The sequence below is a fragment of the Narcine bancroftii genome, chromosome 11 (assembly GCF_036971445.1).
Source record: "Narcine bancroftii isolate sNarBan1 chromosome 11, sNarBan1.hap1, whole genome shotgun sequence".
Taxonomy (NCBI): domain Eukaryota; kingdom Metazoa; phylum Chordata; class Chondrichthyes; order Torpediniformes; family Narcinidae; genus Narcine; species Narcine bancroftii.
In genome coordinates, this window is record NC_091479.1 from 62,597,439 (window position 1) to 62,616,026 (window position 18,588).

General features: G+C 40.6%; 1 protein-coding gene across 1 annotated transcript in view; it reads right to left on the minus strand.

The window, feature by feature from the left end:
- Positions 1–18,588, minus strand: part of LOC138745805 (calcium-independent phospholipase A2-gamma-like) — a 94,179-nt gene that overhangs the window by 20,826 nt on the left and 54,765 nt on the right. The window contains 3 exon segments of the mRNA XM_069903121.1: positions 7,809–8,003; positions 15,952–16,009; positions 17,589–17,760. Coding sequence (XP_069759222.1) covers positions 7,809–8,003; positions 15,952–16,009; positions 17,589–17,760 — 425 coding nt within the window.

Sequence of the window (18,588 nt, forward strand, 5' to 3'; positions counted from 1 at the left end):
GGAAGCACCTCAACAAGGACTTAGTGAGTTTATAAACAGTCTGTCACCCCGATCTTTCCCACCCACTTTGCGAACATCTTTGCACCCACCGAAAGCCTGCGTGGCAACATTGGATTGTCGGAGACTGAATGTTGCCTTTCCAGCATTAGGCTTGAGCTGTAGGGGTAACGGCATCGCACACACACGCACGCACGCACACGTATATTTGTACATAGTTGTGGATCATGTGTAGATAAGTTTAGATAAATTAGATAAGGTTAAATAATTATTAAAAATATTATTCTAAACATAACATTGTTTGGGCTAATTTCTATTGCTGATATTTGGTACGTAATAGAACATACAATTCCAGCAATGGAGGAGGAGACAGGAGTTCCAAGAAGATAGATAAGGATAATTTTCAACAGAAACCCAGGTTGATATCAGAAAACTCAACAAATATCAAGAACTATAACGGCAACTATTTTTCACTAACTTAATCATAGGTAAATTATTTTTCCCCAAGTAAAATCTTCCAGATATGGAAGAGCCAATTATTTGAAAGCCAAACAAACCTGGCACGGTTGGTGTAGCAGTTAGTGCAATGCCTTACAATGACAGCAATCAGGACTGGGGTTTAAGAGGATGTTGAATTAGATGAAGAGGAAGATGAGGGGAAAGGTGATAAGAAGAAAAAGAAGAAAATTAAGTACAAATACATTGAGGTAGAAGAGTTTAATAAAATTAAGTTAATTTCGATAGAGATTTTGAAGATGTTATAAATGAAGAATATGGAGAATTTTATAAGAGTTTGAACTTTTTTCTTTTTTATATAAGGGGAGGGGAAGGGAATAAAAAGTTTATCTGATTGTTTTTCTAAGGGATGTTTTTGTTCTCTTGATGAATTATAAAGGAAACTTGGTATTAATGGAAATTCTGTATTTATGTATTATTAATTATGATTTTTTTGTATAACAGATATGTGGTTGATATATGATTTTAATATTTGAACAGTTTTAAAGTGGATTTCATTTGTTAAATACATGTATTATGTTTGATTTAAATATATGTTTAAGGGTATTATTTTAGTATTGATATTTTTTTGTTGTTAAGTTTTATCCTTTTTTTGTAAGTGGGGTTTTTTCTATTTTATTTACAACATTGTTAATTAATTCTTAACTCTTTATTTTGGGGGGAGGGTTGGACTAATTTTAAATTAGATGATTAATGTTGTGTTATAATTATTGGGGGGGTTAATTTATGTAGTTTAATGATGTAGTATTCTAATTTTTATTATCTTATTTTTTATTATTTATTTAAATGTAATTTTTATTTTATTCATGTCATAAAATTTTAAATAAAGTTTAAAAAGGACTGGGGTTTAAATCCTGCACTGTCTGTAAGGAGTTTGTATGTTCTCCCCGTGTATGTGTGGGTTTTCCCCAGGGGCTCTGGTTTCCTCCCACCATTCGAAACGTACCGGGGGAGTACCAGCACGAGCTTGTAACAACACTGTTTTACCAAAGTTTACAAACAAAGATAAAACACTCGTTTCCTTCAGCACACCATGAAGTCGACTTTCTTTTTATTATTCACTAGACACAACATTGTATTCTTCAACTCCCCAAACACCACCCAGCCAAATCCTTCTGACCTTCTCAATGGCTCACTGCCACTCGGGTGATCCTGATTCACTCTCCTCCTCCTGCATCCGAGATTCATCACCCGTATACAGATGCTTAACATACCTGTGCATGTGCGCTATCACTCCCACCTATGGCATCACTTACATCATCAGCAGAGGCCAACGTCGCTCCCAACGAAGGTAAATCTGCAATCGCGATGCCACCTTCAGCCTCCGAGCCATGGCAAGGAGGTGACTGATTGGAATTGCCCTGTGACGTAATGGTTCAGAGGGCTGACAGTTCGGCCCGACCTCGTCCGATGCTGCAAGACAGGCAATGCACGGTCCGACTGACATGGGTGCAACTGATCCTGACTCTGGCTCTGAAGTAGAACATGGACTGTCGATATACACCGGCTTCAACCTGTCAATGGAATCCATATCAGCTTTTCCATTCTCACAGAAGTGGCATCATAAGACCTGAAAAGGACCATCATAAACTGGCTAAAGTGGTTTGTGAACAGCACCATGTTGAAGGAACACAAGTACAGTGCTGTAAATCATTCAGCACATACACTGCAGGTGACACCTGCAGTGTAGGAGTAGGTTGGAGTAATCGCATGTTTTCCTGAAGACGATCAACATAATTAGTCAGATCATACAGCGTTGTGCTTGGATTCAGATTCACAAACTCGCCTGGCAAGGTTAATGTTGTGCCATATACCAGCTCTGCCGCTGAACATCCAAGATCTCCCTTAAAAGCAGTACACACTCCAAGGGGAACTATGGGCAAATGTTTGCTCCACGTAGATGCATCACCACCTGCCTTCATTTGTCGATGGAAATGCTCAACAAGGCCTGCGGATGGTAAGCCGTTGTGCAAATACAGATAGTGGTCAGAAGATCAATGCAAGCTCGGAACAATGTCGATTCAAATTGAGAACCTCGATCCATTGTAATCATGTCTGGAATATCAAAAGATGAATTCAAAGATCCACAAAAACCCTAGTGACCGTCTCTGCAGAAATATCAGTAATAAGAATGGTCTCCTGCTACCTAGTAGTACGGTCTTTGCATATAAGCAGATAAGTATATCCCAACACGGTGGAAGCAGCCTACCAAGTCTAGGTACATGTGCTAGAAATGGGAATCCGGAACAACAAAATCCCCCAGCTTGGATTTTGTGTGTCTGGAGACTTCAGAGCATTGACACACAAGCAGGTCCTTGTCCATAATCCAACATCCCGTTTCACGAGGCCAGGTAAAACATTCTGTAACCAGTTTGATTGATGGTCTTCTACCAGGATGTGATAGACTGAAGAGATTCAAAAATTTCGCGTCTCATAGCTATCGGCACAAAAGTCCTAGGCCTTTCTATAAAAACAACTGCAGACTAACTTTTTACCTGATTCATCCAGGGTCACATCTTGAAGATAGAGACCAGAGTTGATTCAACGATACCAGATGTCATTGGGATCAGTGTGCTGTGCATGAGCCATGGCGGCCAGATGTCATTGGGATCGGTAGGCTGTGCACGAGCCGTGGTGGCCAGATGTCACTGAGATCGGTGGGCTGTGCACGAACCGTGACAGCCAGATGTCACTGGGATCGGTGGGCTGTGCACGAGCCGTGGTGGCCAGATGTCACTGGGATCGGTGGGCTGTGCACGAGCCGTGGCGGCCAGATGTCACTGGGATCGGTGTGCTGTGCACGAGCCGTGGCGGCCAGATGTCACTGGGATCGGTGGGCTGTGCACGAGCCGTGGCGGCCAGATGTCACTGGGATCGGTGGGCTGTGCACGAGCCGTGGCGGTGAAATCAACAGCAGTAGTTGTATGTAAAGGCGTCAATTTTGCACCTAGACATTCATTTTTCATCAGATGTGCCACATGTCTGTTGAAAATTGTAAGATGAAGTCCAAGTGCCAGATTTCTTTGGGTGAGTAGAGATGTGTGGTTGTACTCAGAGTATGCACAAGAGGCTGGTGGTCTGTATAAATGGTGAAAAGGCGACCTTCCAATAAAAAGTAGAAATGTTTCACTGCAAGATAGATGGCGAAGGGTTCTTGACCAAACGTACCATACCTTGTCTGAGCTGTTGAGAGCTTGGCTGAAAAAAATGCCAAAGGTTCCAATTGCCCACAATTGTTCTAGCACTGCTCCCACAGCACTGATCGCTGCATCAGTGATGAGAGAGAGTAAAGCTTTGGTCTTTTGATGTACAAGCATCATGGCATACATAAGCACTGTTTTCATATTGTTGAAAGCATGCACAGCATCATCTCCCAAAGTTAATGGCCTTGTGGCATAGACTTATTGGATCCTTTTAGTAGTTCAGTAAGGGGTAATAGAGATGCTGCAGCATTTGGCAGGAATCGGTGATAAAGTAATTAATCATGCCTAAAAAATGTCGCAAGTGGCCAAATGCAATGGGTGCAGGAAATTCTTGAATATCTCGCACTCTCGATTAATGGGGCAAAATACCATGTGGTGTCCCAAAAATATAAGATCAGCAGCACCAAAAATGCATTTACTGGGATTGATCACAATGCCAAAACTCATCAAGCCTCTGAAACAATGAGATAAAGTGCTGGCGCTCCACAAGTTATTTCAGTTTCATTTTCAGTTCAGTTTTTAACCAAATTTTCTGACTGTTCATGACAATAAATCCTGATTCTGATTTGCTCCTGTTCACTCCTCAGTCTTCCATGCAGAGGTCGTTGTCATAATGAGGTCGGCCTGATCCGCCAACTGATCGAGGATGGACATTCGAGAGACACTCACCAAATGCTCTAGAACACACATGTCAAACTCTGGCCCGCGGGCCAAATTTGGCCTGCTATATAAATATATTAGGCCCGCAAGATCATATTAAATATATATTAGAGTTGGCCCGCTGGCCACCGCGCCAGTATAGCGCATGCACACTAAAGGTGAAAATGAAGACGCCGGAGGTGTGGAGGGATCTCAGAGTCCCGAATCCCAGGGATCGGAGCGCTGCACTCAGCCCGCCCGGCTCCCGGACACACAGACACGGCTGGAGTTGGGGACCATCCTCGCTGGGTCTGCGCTTCAGCAGCGACGCCGGACCAAACGTCTCGTTGGCGATGCCTTCCCCCTCGCTCCATGCGCGGCGGACCCTGCCTCCCGCTCCTTTTGTTGGAGATGAGCCCGGCGCCGTGAGATCGCAGTTTAATCCCTCTCCAACCATGGGAGGGGGGTGGGAGCAACGCGCTCTTCTCAGCCAATTCCTCCACCGCCCCGGACGCCGGCGTTTCAACAGGGGTTCGGGTGCCTTCGTCAGGTGACCGACCTGTTGGTCCAAGACAAGGGGAGAGCGTACAAACTCCACACAGACAGCACCTGAACTCGGGTGAACGTGGAGCTGCGACCCCACATTCCACATCAGGACTGTGTGTAAGAATGAGAGCAGTGAGATGGAAGCTTATTTTGTTCCTGTGATTTAAGCCTTTCTTGGGGTGGGGGGGGTCCTTCTCTGACCATTTGCCTAACAATTAACCTAATCAGATGTGGAGTTACCACAATACAACAGTTCTCAACCTTTTTCTTTCCACTCGCGTCCCTGTGCCATTGGTGCTCTGTGATTAGTAAGGGATTGCTTAAGGTGGTCTGTGGGTGGGAAGAAAAAGTTTGAAGACGACTGCTTTAATCATCCCTCATTGACTCGTCATGTGCACGGTTTCAGAATGCTAAAGGAAATGGGCCAATGACAATTTTTCTCAAGCAAAATATTTCAGTAACAATTAGGTCTAGAGCAGTGATTCTCACCCTTTCCTTCCCACTCACATCCCACCTTAAGCAATCCCTTACTAATTACAGAGTTCCGATGGCATAGGGCACACATGTCAAACTCTGGCCCGCGGATATAATTATATTTGGCCTGCAAGATCATTTAAAAATGTATTAGAGGTGGCCCGTTGGCCGCCGCGCCAGTATAGCGCATGCACAGTAATACAACAAATCCCAGAATGCATTGGCGTTAGCCCGCTAATCGCCCCCACCTCCTCTGTTTACATTGCAGGGTCTCACCGTGGACTCTTGTTTTGGGGCCTGGCCGGTGTCAGGGGAAGCCAAGGCCGCTTCCAGGCGCCCGGAACCTGACCTCACCAGGACTGTTGCCCACTCCCCCTCCCTGCCACAGGCCAATCTGCGACTCACGGTGACGGGGCCGCTGATCCGCCAAGATGCCACCCTGCAGCGAGAGCCGATGCCCCCGCACTGTCGTTGTCCAACCCGATCACCCGCAAACCCCGCCCTCCCGCACACAGGCCTGAGTAAGGATTATGAACTTTAATCTCAGGATAAACGATCTTCCAATAGTTTCATGTCACAGTGATAAATATATTCCTGGTTAAAAATGGTCCTGCACCTGGATACAAGCTCATTAGGCATAAAACTTGAAAAGTGTGTAAATGAAAGGATATCTGTACCAATGGAAAAAGGGCATGGCAAACAACCCTGCTAGAGTTCATGCCCACAATCAGTCACCCATTTGATTGTCTCAGGAATCATGTTATTCTCCCACATTCTCAATAGCCCTCAGATTTTACTATTCGACAGCACACTAGCAACATTTGACAAATCCTCCATAGAGAAATATTATTTATTGAATATTTTATTTCTCATTTGTTAATGCTTCTGGAAAGAGTTTATCCAAAACTATTATTAAACATTTATTTTAATAAGAAAAAGTTTAACATTATATATGTTGAAAGAAGAGAAAACATGCAGATGTTGTTGAAAATTTTCAATAAATATTTAGTTCGGCCCTCGACTTAGTCCAAGGTTTTAATTTTGGCCCTCCGTGAATTTGAGTTTGACACCCCTGCTCTAGAACATGACAAGGTAAACATCGAAGGAATATCTGTTTCCCAAAATAGCCTTCGTCAGGGTCTGTTCCAACTAGCCTGCACCACCTCCTCAACATCTGTGACGGTTAGCTATTATCTAGGCTGTCATTAGCTAGTAATTGGACAATACAAGACTCCCTAGATGGGTGAGTACACCGTAGAATAGCCACCTTAAACATATTGAATGGGAGATTACCATCTGGATCCACTAAGACATCCTCCACTTCACAGGCAATCTGCTTTGGAAGACGTTCCACAAGTACACCATACTTCAACTTCTGACTTGTCACACTGAGGGCAGAGAAGCTTTGAGGATTATGAACCATGTTGGTGCATTATTAATAAAAAGGGGAGGTGGAATCTTTAGTCTGACCTCCCCAACTTCTCCTGTAAGGGGCTTATCCTTATCACTATCCATTTTAAATTAGAAGGTACTGTAAACTCATGGGGTCACCACTTGTAATAGCACTGATTTACCACAGCTTACAACAAATATACAACACACTCACTCGTTTCTTTCAGCATACCATGAAGTCGACTTTCTTTTTATTATTCACTAGACACAGCATTGCATTCTTCAATTCCCCAAACACCACCCAGCTAAACTTCTCCGACTTCTTCATTGGCTCAATGCCACACAGGTGATCCTGACACTCTCACTCTCCTCCTGCATCTGAGATTCATCACCCTTATTCTGACGTCTAACATACCCGCGCATGCACGCCATTACCCCCGTGCATTGCTTCGCTTATATAATCAGCGGCAGCCAGCACGCTCCCGACAAAGTACGTGACCGCGATAGGTTAACTGGGTGTAAATTGGGCGGCATGGTCTCGTGGGCCAAAATGGCCTGTTACCGTGCCGCATCTCTAAATTAAAAAACCCTTTCTTTACCATCAACAACCTGGTTAAAGGCCAGTGTCAAAATGCTTTTGACCTTATCAGGTAATAACCAAGAGATGACCAACAGGGATCTCCTATCTTCTGCGACAAAAGTCAGCAAATATCAAGAGCTAACAGCACTTTCTTTTGCCCATGCTTCTCAGGGTCACTGAGGAGCCATTGTGATGTACAAATGCAAGAAATACTTTAGAAGATACTGCGTAAGTAAATTGAATGTATCAGACGGATACAGGCCACTTGGCTCAATCTATCACATCCTTCCAATGCACAGCACAACCTCCTTTTCAATCAAAAGCTTATATGGCCTGTGTCTAAGCACGTTACCTCATATTTTATTAATTAAGCAACAGTAAAATAATGGCACATTGACTTTTTATTGAATAAACCATTGTATTATAGAAGGATCAGTGACTTGCTTAGCAGATAGCCATACCTGATGAAGGTCATTGCCAATTACATATTCTTGGAAATAGCCAGGTGCAGCTGAAGATGCTCGGATCGCCTGCCAGAGTTTAAATTGACAACCACCCATGTAGTGCGATCTTACACCAGGTAGGTGATTGTAGTTCCTGAAGATAAATGCTTTCAATGGTATCCCTTTGTTCACGATAGTACTCACAGCTGCTACCTGCAAAGTAAACACTTTAATAACTAAAAAAAAAGAAACAAAACATTCATCTGCTTTTTTTTGGTCCATTGCAGCAACCTATCCCTGCAGACAAGTCAGTAAATCTGCAGATCAGGTTCAGTTCCTTTTTATATTTTATCAGGTATATTCTTAGGGATGGGCCAACTTCAAATGAAGGCATTTGGTTAACAAAAACAAACTCTTGGAAATAAATACAGAAAGAGAAAACTGATGATAATTGCTCATCTGAGAAAAATAGGAGCTGACAAGTGATCCAGAAAGACTGTGGCAGACCTTCCACTATGTGTCAGCTGCCTGCAGACTCCCACTGAGATGCTCAAGCTCAAGTCAAAGCAGGGCCTCTCCCTCCACAAATGGCTAGTTGCACTGTCAAAACAGCTTTGACAACCATGAGGCCTCATCCACTGAGGTGCCAAATGCCATTTAGAATTGCCCGTTGCTAATGCCTTCTGAAATTTAGATCAGCTGAAATTCATTTTGTTTAACCCTAAAGAACTCATCGGATTGTATGCAACATAAATTAAACAATAACATTCATTTCCTGCAGCTTAAATGAGCTTTTTTGTCTCTTTCCTCGTTCTAAATGTCCTCAAACAGAAATGTTCACTGTTTCTCTTCCCCTACATGCAGCCTGACCAGCTGAGCATTTCCAGCATTTTCTGTCTGATTTCAAGATTTTTAGCACCTTTAATTTTTTTTGGTGGGGATGGTGGGGGGGGCAAAGGAATTGCAAAGTTCTTCTTTTAGCCTATTCATCTTTGATTGCAATGGGCTTACTGTTCTGGGTTAACCTGCCAGAGGGAAGATCTAACAGTCTGATTGTAGGGCCTATCAGTGGAAGTTTCCACTGCCCTGTTGGACCACAGGTGTATTTACTGTATCTACTGAATGTGTTATAGCCTATGTTCAGGAATAACCCAGTTACAAGCAAATTTGTGTGGTGAAAGATTGATTCATTTTTGTTAATTAGTTTCAAGCAATAATCCAGTTAAGCAACAAACACAAAACTTTTGATTTGTTTCTAGGAGAACAATTAGGATCAAGGATGAGCTGCCTCCAGTCAAACTTGATGACCCTACACGTTCCAACAAAGACGAAGCAGTAAACAAATTTGATTTTTCTTTGCTGAAAACTTGAGCTGCTGAACCAAGACACACAAAAAAAAGACAATTACATTGTGACATCTGTGCTGAAGAAAACAAAAAAGCAATTGTAGATGAATGAATTTGAAAAATGGGGAGCTGAAAGAGATCTAAAGATTAACATTTCAGATTTGATCCCACGGAGCTTGCTTTGTGCATAAGCATTGAAATTTAATCCTTACGCACCGGACTTTTATGAATAAAGATTCAATTAACATTTTGTTTTGATTAAAATTGTATATTGCTGTAAAGCTATAAATGTCAACAGCAAATTGCATGACGTTATTTGGACTCAGATTGCCTATTTGATCGAGTTGTTTTACCGAATGAGTATTTTGTCTGGTACGAGTGACATTTTCTGATGAGAATTGGGGCATCATTTGGTAAGTCACAAGATTAGAGGGACGTGTGTTCACTAACCATAACCTGTAAAACCTTGAATAGACACCCGAAAACATAAATTCTTCACCTTTTACACAATATTACGGAAAACAAGTAAACCCAAGAAACAGTTTCCAGATAAGTCTCCCTGAAAGTAAGTAGCATAATACATTTTTTTGCTACAGCTAGGACTATCCTAACAAATCTTTTTTGGGCACCATCCAAATCAAGTCCAAATTCTTTGTTTTTTATGTTACTTAGGAGGAAGATCTCTGGGTTTTTTGGTATATTACTTTCTGCAATTTTATTTAATATCTGGTTTAGATCTTCCCAAAATTCTTTCACTTTCTCACACGTCCAGATTGCATGAATTGTTGTTCCCATTTCCTTTTTACAATGAAAACATCTGTCCGATACTGTTGGGTCCCATTTATTTAACTTTTGAGGTGTAATGTATAGCCTGTGTATCCAGTTATATTGTATCATATGTAACCTCGTGTTTATTGATCCAGCCATAACCCTCTGGTCCAGACAATTCAGAAGTTCACCATTTTGCAGGAAGTCAAAATATAATTCTACATTTGACACAAGAAATTGCAGATGCTGGAACCTAGAGGAACTCAACAGGTTAAGCAGCAACTGTGGAGGGAAAAGGCTTCAAGTCTTTTTTTTTAGTTATATTTTATACTGATGAAAATCAAGACAAGGTGGCTACTGTAGAACAATACAGTACAGAAACAGGTCCCTTCGGCCCTTCTAGTTTCTGCCAAATCATTTTTTTTAACCTAGTCCCACTAACCTTCATCCATGTACCTGTCCAAATTCTACTTGAATGTTAAAATTGAGCCTGCATTCACCACCTCAGCTGGCAGCTCATTCCATACTCCCATCACACTCTGTGTGAAGAAGTTCCCCCAAAACTTTTCCCCTTTATTCTTAACCCATGTTCTCTGGTTGGTATCTCATCCACCCTCAGTAGAAGAAGCCGACCTGAATTTACTCTGTCTATTCCCCCTCATAATTTTAAATACCTCTATCAAATCTCCCTCATTCTTCTACTCTCCAGGGAATAAAGTTCTAACCTGTTTAACCTTTATTTGTAACTCAGTTCCTGAAGTCTGAACAATATCCTAGTAAATCTTCTCTCTACTCTTTTTATCTTATTGATATCTTTCCTGCAGTTAGGTGACCAAAACAGCACACAATACTCCAAATTTAGCTTCACCAATGTTTTATACAACCTTTCCATAACATCCAAACTCCTATACTTAATATTTTGATTTATGAGGCCAATGTGCCACAAACTCTTTTTACAACCTGATCCACCTGTGACGCCACTTTCAGAGGATTAATATTCCCAGATCCCTCTGCCTCCCACACCCCTCAGTGCCCGACCATTTACCGTGTATGTTCTTTCTTGGTTTGTCCTTCCAAAATGCAACACCTCACACTTGTCTGAATTAAATTCCATCTGCTATTTTTCACCCAATTTTTCTAGCTGGTCCAGATCCCTCTGCAAGCTTTGAAAACCTTTGCTGTCTACCACACCTCCAATTTTAGTGTCATCTGCAAACATATTGATCTAATTTACCACATTATCATCCAGATCATTGATATAGATGACAAACAGCAACGCTTCCAGCACTGATATCTGAGGCACACCACTAGTTACAGGCTTCCAGTCTAAGAAGCAATCATCCACCACTACTCTCTGGCTTCTCCCACCCAGCCATTTTCAAATCCAGTTCACCAATTCACCATGAATACCTAGTATCTGAATCTTTCTGACTAACTTCCCATGTGGGACCTTGTCAAAGATCTTACTAAAGTCCATGTAGTCAACATCCACAGTCTTTCCTTTGTCAACTTTCCTGGTATCCTCCTCAAAAAACTCTTAGAAGATTGATTAAACACGACCTACCACAAACAAAGCCTCATTGACTTTCCCTAATCAGTTTGTGGTTATCCAAATAATTGTATATCAGATCTCTTAGAACGCCTTCCAATAACTTACCTACAACTGACATCAGGCTCACCTGCCTATAATTTCTGGAGCCTTTTTTCTTCCTTTTTAAAATATTTTTATTGAGTTTAATAGAAAATACGTGGTCTTATAATTAATAACAAATCAAATCATATACATATCACATGAAAATTGTCAATCAGAAGTAATAATCATTTATTTAACTTATCCCATTTAAAACAGTGAATTTTGTGATTATATTGAGTTAACAGTTAATCTATATCATAATGTAGCCAAAATTAACATTGAATACAAAATAAATAAGCTATAATTAAGATTCTCATATTAAAAAAAGGGATTTTTTTCCTCTCAGGTATTTTCATCTTATTCTGTGATATGATCAATATTAATGATCCGCAGCTTGATCCACCTTTATCTAGTTTATCGCTACTAATAAAAGAAAAAAGAAAAGAGGAAAAGAAAATCTAATAATCCAATCCCTCCCTCTAAACAAGGTTAACTTTTATAAGTTATATAGATACGAATCGAATAATGACTTTCAGTTACCAGACAGGCAGTTACCGGACCATCCGTACACACACATTAAATATTCAAGAAGTGATAATAATCCATGAATGGGCCCCACATCTTATCAAATTCAAACTTTACATCTTTGATGTTGTATCTAATTTTTTTCCCAAACTTAGGGACGAAGTGACATCATGTATCCATTAAACATGATCTTCTAGAGACATAGAAGATAGGAGCAGGAGTAGGTCATTCGACCCTTCGAGCCTGCTCCGCCATTCAACGAGATCATGGCTGATCTTAAAGTTCAGTACCCCGTCCCCGCCTTCTCTCCGTAACCTTTAATACCCTTATACTGAAGAAATAGATCTAATTCCCTCTTAAATATATTTAATGAACCTGCCTCTACTGCCCTCTGTGGCAATGAATTCCACAGATTCACCACCCTCTGGGTCAAAAAATTCCTCCTCATCTCAGTCCTAAATGGTTTGCCTATTATCCTCAAACCATGGCCCCGGGTTCTGGATTTTCCCATCATTGGAAACATCCCATCTGCATCCATTCTGTCCAGTCCTGCCAGAATTTTATATGTCTCTATGAGATCCCCTCTCAATCTTCTAAACTCCAGCGAGTACAATCCCAATTTGCGCAATCTTTCCTCATAAGTCATTCCTGCCATTCCAGGCATCAGCCTGGTGAATCGCCTCTGCACTCCCTCCTTGCAAGAACATCCTTCCTTAGATAAGGTGACCAAAACTGCACACAATACTCCAGGTGGGGTCTCACCAAGGCCCTGTAGAGCTGCAGTAAGGTATCCTTGTTCATATACTCAAACCCTCTTGATATGAAGGCCAACATACCATTTGCTTTTTTAACCACCTGCTGTACCTGCATGCTCGCCTTCAGAGACTGATGTACAAGTGCCCCTAGGTCTCTCTGCACTTCCCCATCTCTTAATCTATTGCCATTCAAATAGTAATCTGCCCTCCGGTTTGAATTACCAAAGTGAATAACCTTACATTTATCCACATTGTAGTGCATTTGCCATGTATCTGCCCAGTCCCTCAATTTATCCAAATCACACTGGAGCTTCCTGACCCCCCTCTTCCGTGCACACAACCCCTCCTAGCTTAGTGTCATCTGCAAATTTGGAGATATTACATTCAATCCCCTCATCCAGATCATTAATGTAAATTGTGAACAGCTGGGGTCCCAGTACAGATCCCTGTGGCACCCTACTGGTCACCGCCTGCCACTCAGAAAATGAGCCATTTATCCCAACTCTCTGTCTTCTACCTGCCAGCCAGTTCTCAATCCACATCAATACTTTGCCCCCAATCCCATGAGCCTTGATTTTGGAAGCCAGTCGTTTATGTGGGACCTTATCGAAGGCCTTTTGGAAGTCCAGGCACACCACATCCACTGGCTCTCCCCATCTATTTTACCTGTCACCATCTCAAATAATTCCAATAGATTTGTCAAGCATGACTTACCTTTTGTAAATCCATGTTGACTCCGTCCGATCCCTTCTCTGCTAGTCATATGCTCCGCTATTACATCCTTAATAATGGATTCCATCATTTTGCCCACTACTGATGTAAGGCTCACTGGCCTATAATTCCCCACTTTTTCTCTACCCCCCTTTTTAAATAGTGGGGTAACATTAGCTACCCTCCAATCCATGGGTACTGATCCTGAGTCTATCGAGATCTGGAAAATAATTCTTAAAGCATCTGCTATCTGAATGGCCACTTCCTTGAGTACCCTAGGACGTAGATTATCAGGCCCTTGGGATTTATCTGCCTTCAATCCCATCAATTTCCCCAAGACCATGTCTTTAGAGATACTGATTTCTTTCAGTTCCTTCCTTGCATTAGTCTCTATGTTTCCCAACATCCTTGGAGGGTTATTTGTATCCTCTGTTGTAAAAACAGAACTAAAGTAAGAATTTAATTGGTCTGCCATTTCCTTATTCCCCATTATATATTGCCCTGATTCCGACTGCAAAGGACCTACTCTGGATTTCACCAATCTTTTCCTCTTGACATATTTATAAAAGCTTTTGCAGTCGGTTTTTATATTTGCCGCAAGCTTACTTTCGTAATTTATTTTTGCTCTCTTGATTAATCCCTTTGTCCTCCTTTGCTGCATCTTGAACTGCTCCCAGTCTTCGGTTGCGGTACTTTTTTTGGCCAATTGATATGCTCTCTCTTTGGACCCAATGCTGTCTCTAATTTCCCTTGTTATCCACGGTTGAGTCACCTTTTTGGTTTATTTTTATGCCAAACCGGTATAAACGATTTTTGCAATTTCTCCATTAGATCTGTGAATGCTTTCCATTGTCTATCCACCGTCAACTCCCCCATAAACACCACCCAATCAATCTTACTCAACTCCCGTCTCATACCATCATAATTCCCTTTATTTAAATTCAGGACCTTAGTCTCGGTTTTAATTTCTTCACTCTCAATGTCGAGAGAGAATTCGATCATATTGTGATCGCTCCTACCCAAAGGGCCTCGCACAACAAGATTGCTGATTAGCCCCTTATCATTGCATAATACCCAATCTAAAATGGCCTGCTCCCGAGTTGGTTCCTCGACATATTGGTCTAGATAACCGTCCCGTAAACATTCAAGGAATTCCTCCTCCTCTGTATTTTTACCAATTTGACTAGTCCAATCTATATGCAAATTAAAGTCTCCCATGATGACAGCTGTTCCCTTATTGCACGCTTTTCTAATTTCTCTTTTAATGCCTTCCCTCACCTCTACACTACTATTTGGAGGCCTATATACCACCCCCACTAACGTTTTCCGCCCCTTGCTATATTAAATATGGGTAGATGAAGAGTCATCTTTCCATCTCATCAGAATTGTTCATCTAACTATCAGTGAGGTAAAAGCGAAGATTCTCTTTTGGGTTGAAGTCAAAGATATATCTTTTTCTTGTGAAAAGCCAAATAAAGCAATTAAAGGCCATAGTTCTAATTTGATTTTAAGAACCACTGATGAAGTTTGGAAAATATTTTTCCAACATTTTTCAAAATTAGGTCACCCCCAAAACATATGAATCAATGAAGCTTCAAAGATTTTATACTTATCACATAGTGGATCAATATCAGAATAAAAACAAGATAATTTAACTTTAGACATGTGTATTCTATGCACCACCTTAAAGTGAAACAAATAATGTCATGCACAAAAAGAGGACTCGTTAATCAATTTAAGAGTGGTGTCCCAGTCTTCATCAGAAAGTGATATATTCAAATCACGTGCCCAATCATTCTTAATCCCAGCCACTGAAGCTGTCCTTAAATTCATCAAATTATTATATATAATTGATATTAATTCACCATGGGAAAACAGCAAATCAAAAAGTAAATCAAGAATATTTATTTTGGGAATTCGAGGGAAATCAGAAAGTTTGGACTGACCAAAATATTTAATTTGTAAATATGTGAAAAAATGTCTATTAGGAAGTTTAAATTCTGCTGTTAATTGTTCAAAAGAAATAAAATTATCTCAAATAAAAAGAACTTTAAAACTTTTAATACCTGGTCTATACCACTCTTTGAAGCCTGTATCTAACAAAATTTGAAAAAGATAATTATAGATAACAGGGCTGGCAAGGGAAAAACTATGATATCGAAAAATTTCCTTTTTTAAACAACAGAACATGAGCTACCCTCCTGGCACCACATCCATGGCTAAGGATATTTTAAATATTTCTGCCAGAGCCCCTGAAGTTTCTACACTAGCCTCCCTCAAGGTCTTAGGGAATATCTTGTTAGACCCTGGGGATTTACCATCTAACCCTCTCCATAATGGTCATGAATACAAGAGTGTTCCAAGTATAAATGCTCTTTGTCAGCAAGCTGAACACATACGATTTAAAATACAGACCAGCTCACCTTGGGGCTTTTTGGATTCCTTGAAGTTTGAATTAAAAGGTCTTCACCCATTCTTTCCCTATAATTGAGAACATCATCAGTCACAGCCAGAAAAACCTAAACTTCTAGGTAAACCAATGCTAAATAAATTGAACAAGTTGTATCAAGTTGTATAATCTAATTCAGATTATATTCAGGTCTTGTGATCTACAAGACACTGCAGAAATTTCTTCTCACATAGCATGAAGAATCTCTGGAATTCTCTATCCAGAAAGTTCTCGAGGTTAATCAATGGAAGTAGTTAAAGAAGAAGCTGATGAACTTTTGAAAGATCTGGCAGTTGATGACAATAGGCGACTGGCACAGAAGAGTTTAGACCTGGGACAGCTATGATCGTATTGAGTGACAAGGACAAGATGACCTGCTCCTGCTTCTATTTTCTTGTATTTTAGACTGAAGCTCCAATACTTCTACCACAAATTCTTGAGTGCCACAGGTAACAGCATCAGTTTATGTGCTTAACATACCACACTGGGGGTACTGTGTCTTAACTGTGTTGTTCCACTTTGACTTTAATAAGAATCTTTCCTCATCTCCAAATCAAAATATTTGATTTTGCCAGGAAAATAAAGTCAAGCTTGAAATAAATTGAAAGATTTGGATGCAATTTATTTGTAAATAAATATGGGCTACATGGTGGATCAAAGTTTTCATTATAAGTGATCAGTCATTCCCCAATGGATGATAACTCATGATAGGGATTTGGATTTTAAATCTCCTTTGTATGAAGCAAAGCTGATATAACGAGTGTTAGCATGACATGAATTAATTAGACCAAGCCAGGGGTTGATTTTGCATGCACATGTACACAGCAGGGGACACTGAATAATCAGGGACAGGAATTAGACCAAGCCAGGGGTTGATTTTGCATGCACATGTACACAGCAGGGGACACTGAATAATCAGGGACAGGAATTTCAGCTTCTGTTGAACTCTGCATGTCATTACACAGGCTAGACACTTGAAGAGCCAATGAGTCCTTTGACTCAAAATGGATGTATACTGTTTTGTCTCTTCCCCAACAGACTCCAGTTGTCATTTACCATTTTTCTACCTTTTTCTTTAATTTTCTAAATTTCCCCTGAACCCCCTCACCCCTAACAAGTTAGTTTAAAGTCCTGATGGTAACAGGTAACTCATTCCTCTTCAATTTTGATTCTCAAATCCTGTGCTAACTGCAAATGGTAAACAGCAACACTCTGTTGATGGTGCAGCTATAATACAGCAGCTCTTTAAGGGTCATTACTTTAACAAGAATCTGCTGAACTAAATGCTTTAATCAGGAAAACAGGAAACAAAAAAAATTCTAATATTAATGTTAGTAAAGTATTATTGGGGGGAAATGGAGATTTAAAGAAAAGGTCATTTTGTTGGCATAAGGAGTGCAATATGTGAGGTTTGCTGAAACTATGTTAATTTTAACACGAGACATACTCATCAGAATTCCTATGCTGATCAATTTAAAAATAATTAGTCATTTACAAACAATGAAAAGAAAGGCACCATAAATGCATATCTGGGTTCTTAGAAAGTTGAATGCTGAGTTAAGTGATATTGATGAATTATTAAAAGCAAATCCAAGGATATCTGAAACTTACTTCAGTATTTTTTCCCACGGCTCACTCTCATAAAAAGCGTGGCTCCAGCCCATTTTCATCGTTCCCATGATTACATTTTGTTTAAATACATCTGTCCCCAACTTTCGGTACATTTCTTCACAATCATCTAAGGGAATCTGGAAGAACCCCAACATGAAGGCAAGTATGGCACCTGCAAATGAAAACCACAAAGCAGTTCAATTCAACCACAAGTACCAAATAGTTCAAACGTAAATTCATCATTAAACTTGCAAGACAATTTGAGTTTAGCAAGGCCACTGTTACGCATCTAGTGGTCATAGCAATCTAAGGAAGGCCAGGTTTTGACACAGACAACACACTAGTTTGCCTTGGCACAGTGCATCTGATTGGGTTAGATTAAATTTCTCCTGGAATAGATTGGAAACAAAATGCTAAACAAACTCAATTTGAGCTTGCAGCCCAATATTATCAGCTCTCCAAACCATCCCTGCAGGAAATTACGCATTAGCAAAAAAAATGAGCTTAGAATTTTCTTGAACAGGAAACCAAAAGCTATTTTGGACATGAACTCAGTGATTTCCCCAAAAGTATTTTCTTCACATGCTGTGGAGATGGGGCAAGAGATGAAGCAGAAGGGCAGGCAAATAAATCAGAATACAGGTGGGCATTTGCTGTCAATGGTGGCTGAGGGAGCAGTGAGCTCACAACCACTAGTTTGGGAGAGTGGAGGTGTGAGAGGGTTGATACTGTGGGCATTGCTCATTTATGAGGTATTACTGATTTCTATGCAAAATCTTGAATTTATTAAAACAATCAGCTGTAAAGGTGTAAGGTGTAGGCAGTGGTTTCTGTATCAAATGAAATTATGAAGAACAAGATACAGTTTTTTTTTTAAAATAGGTACAGTGCCAAAGTTATCTGGAACAAAGGCTGGTAAATAAGGCCGAAGTAGTGGAATTCGAGGAGGCAGCAAAGAAATCATGCAAAATAATTGGGAAGAGGAATTATAAAACTGAAT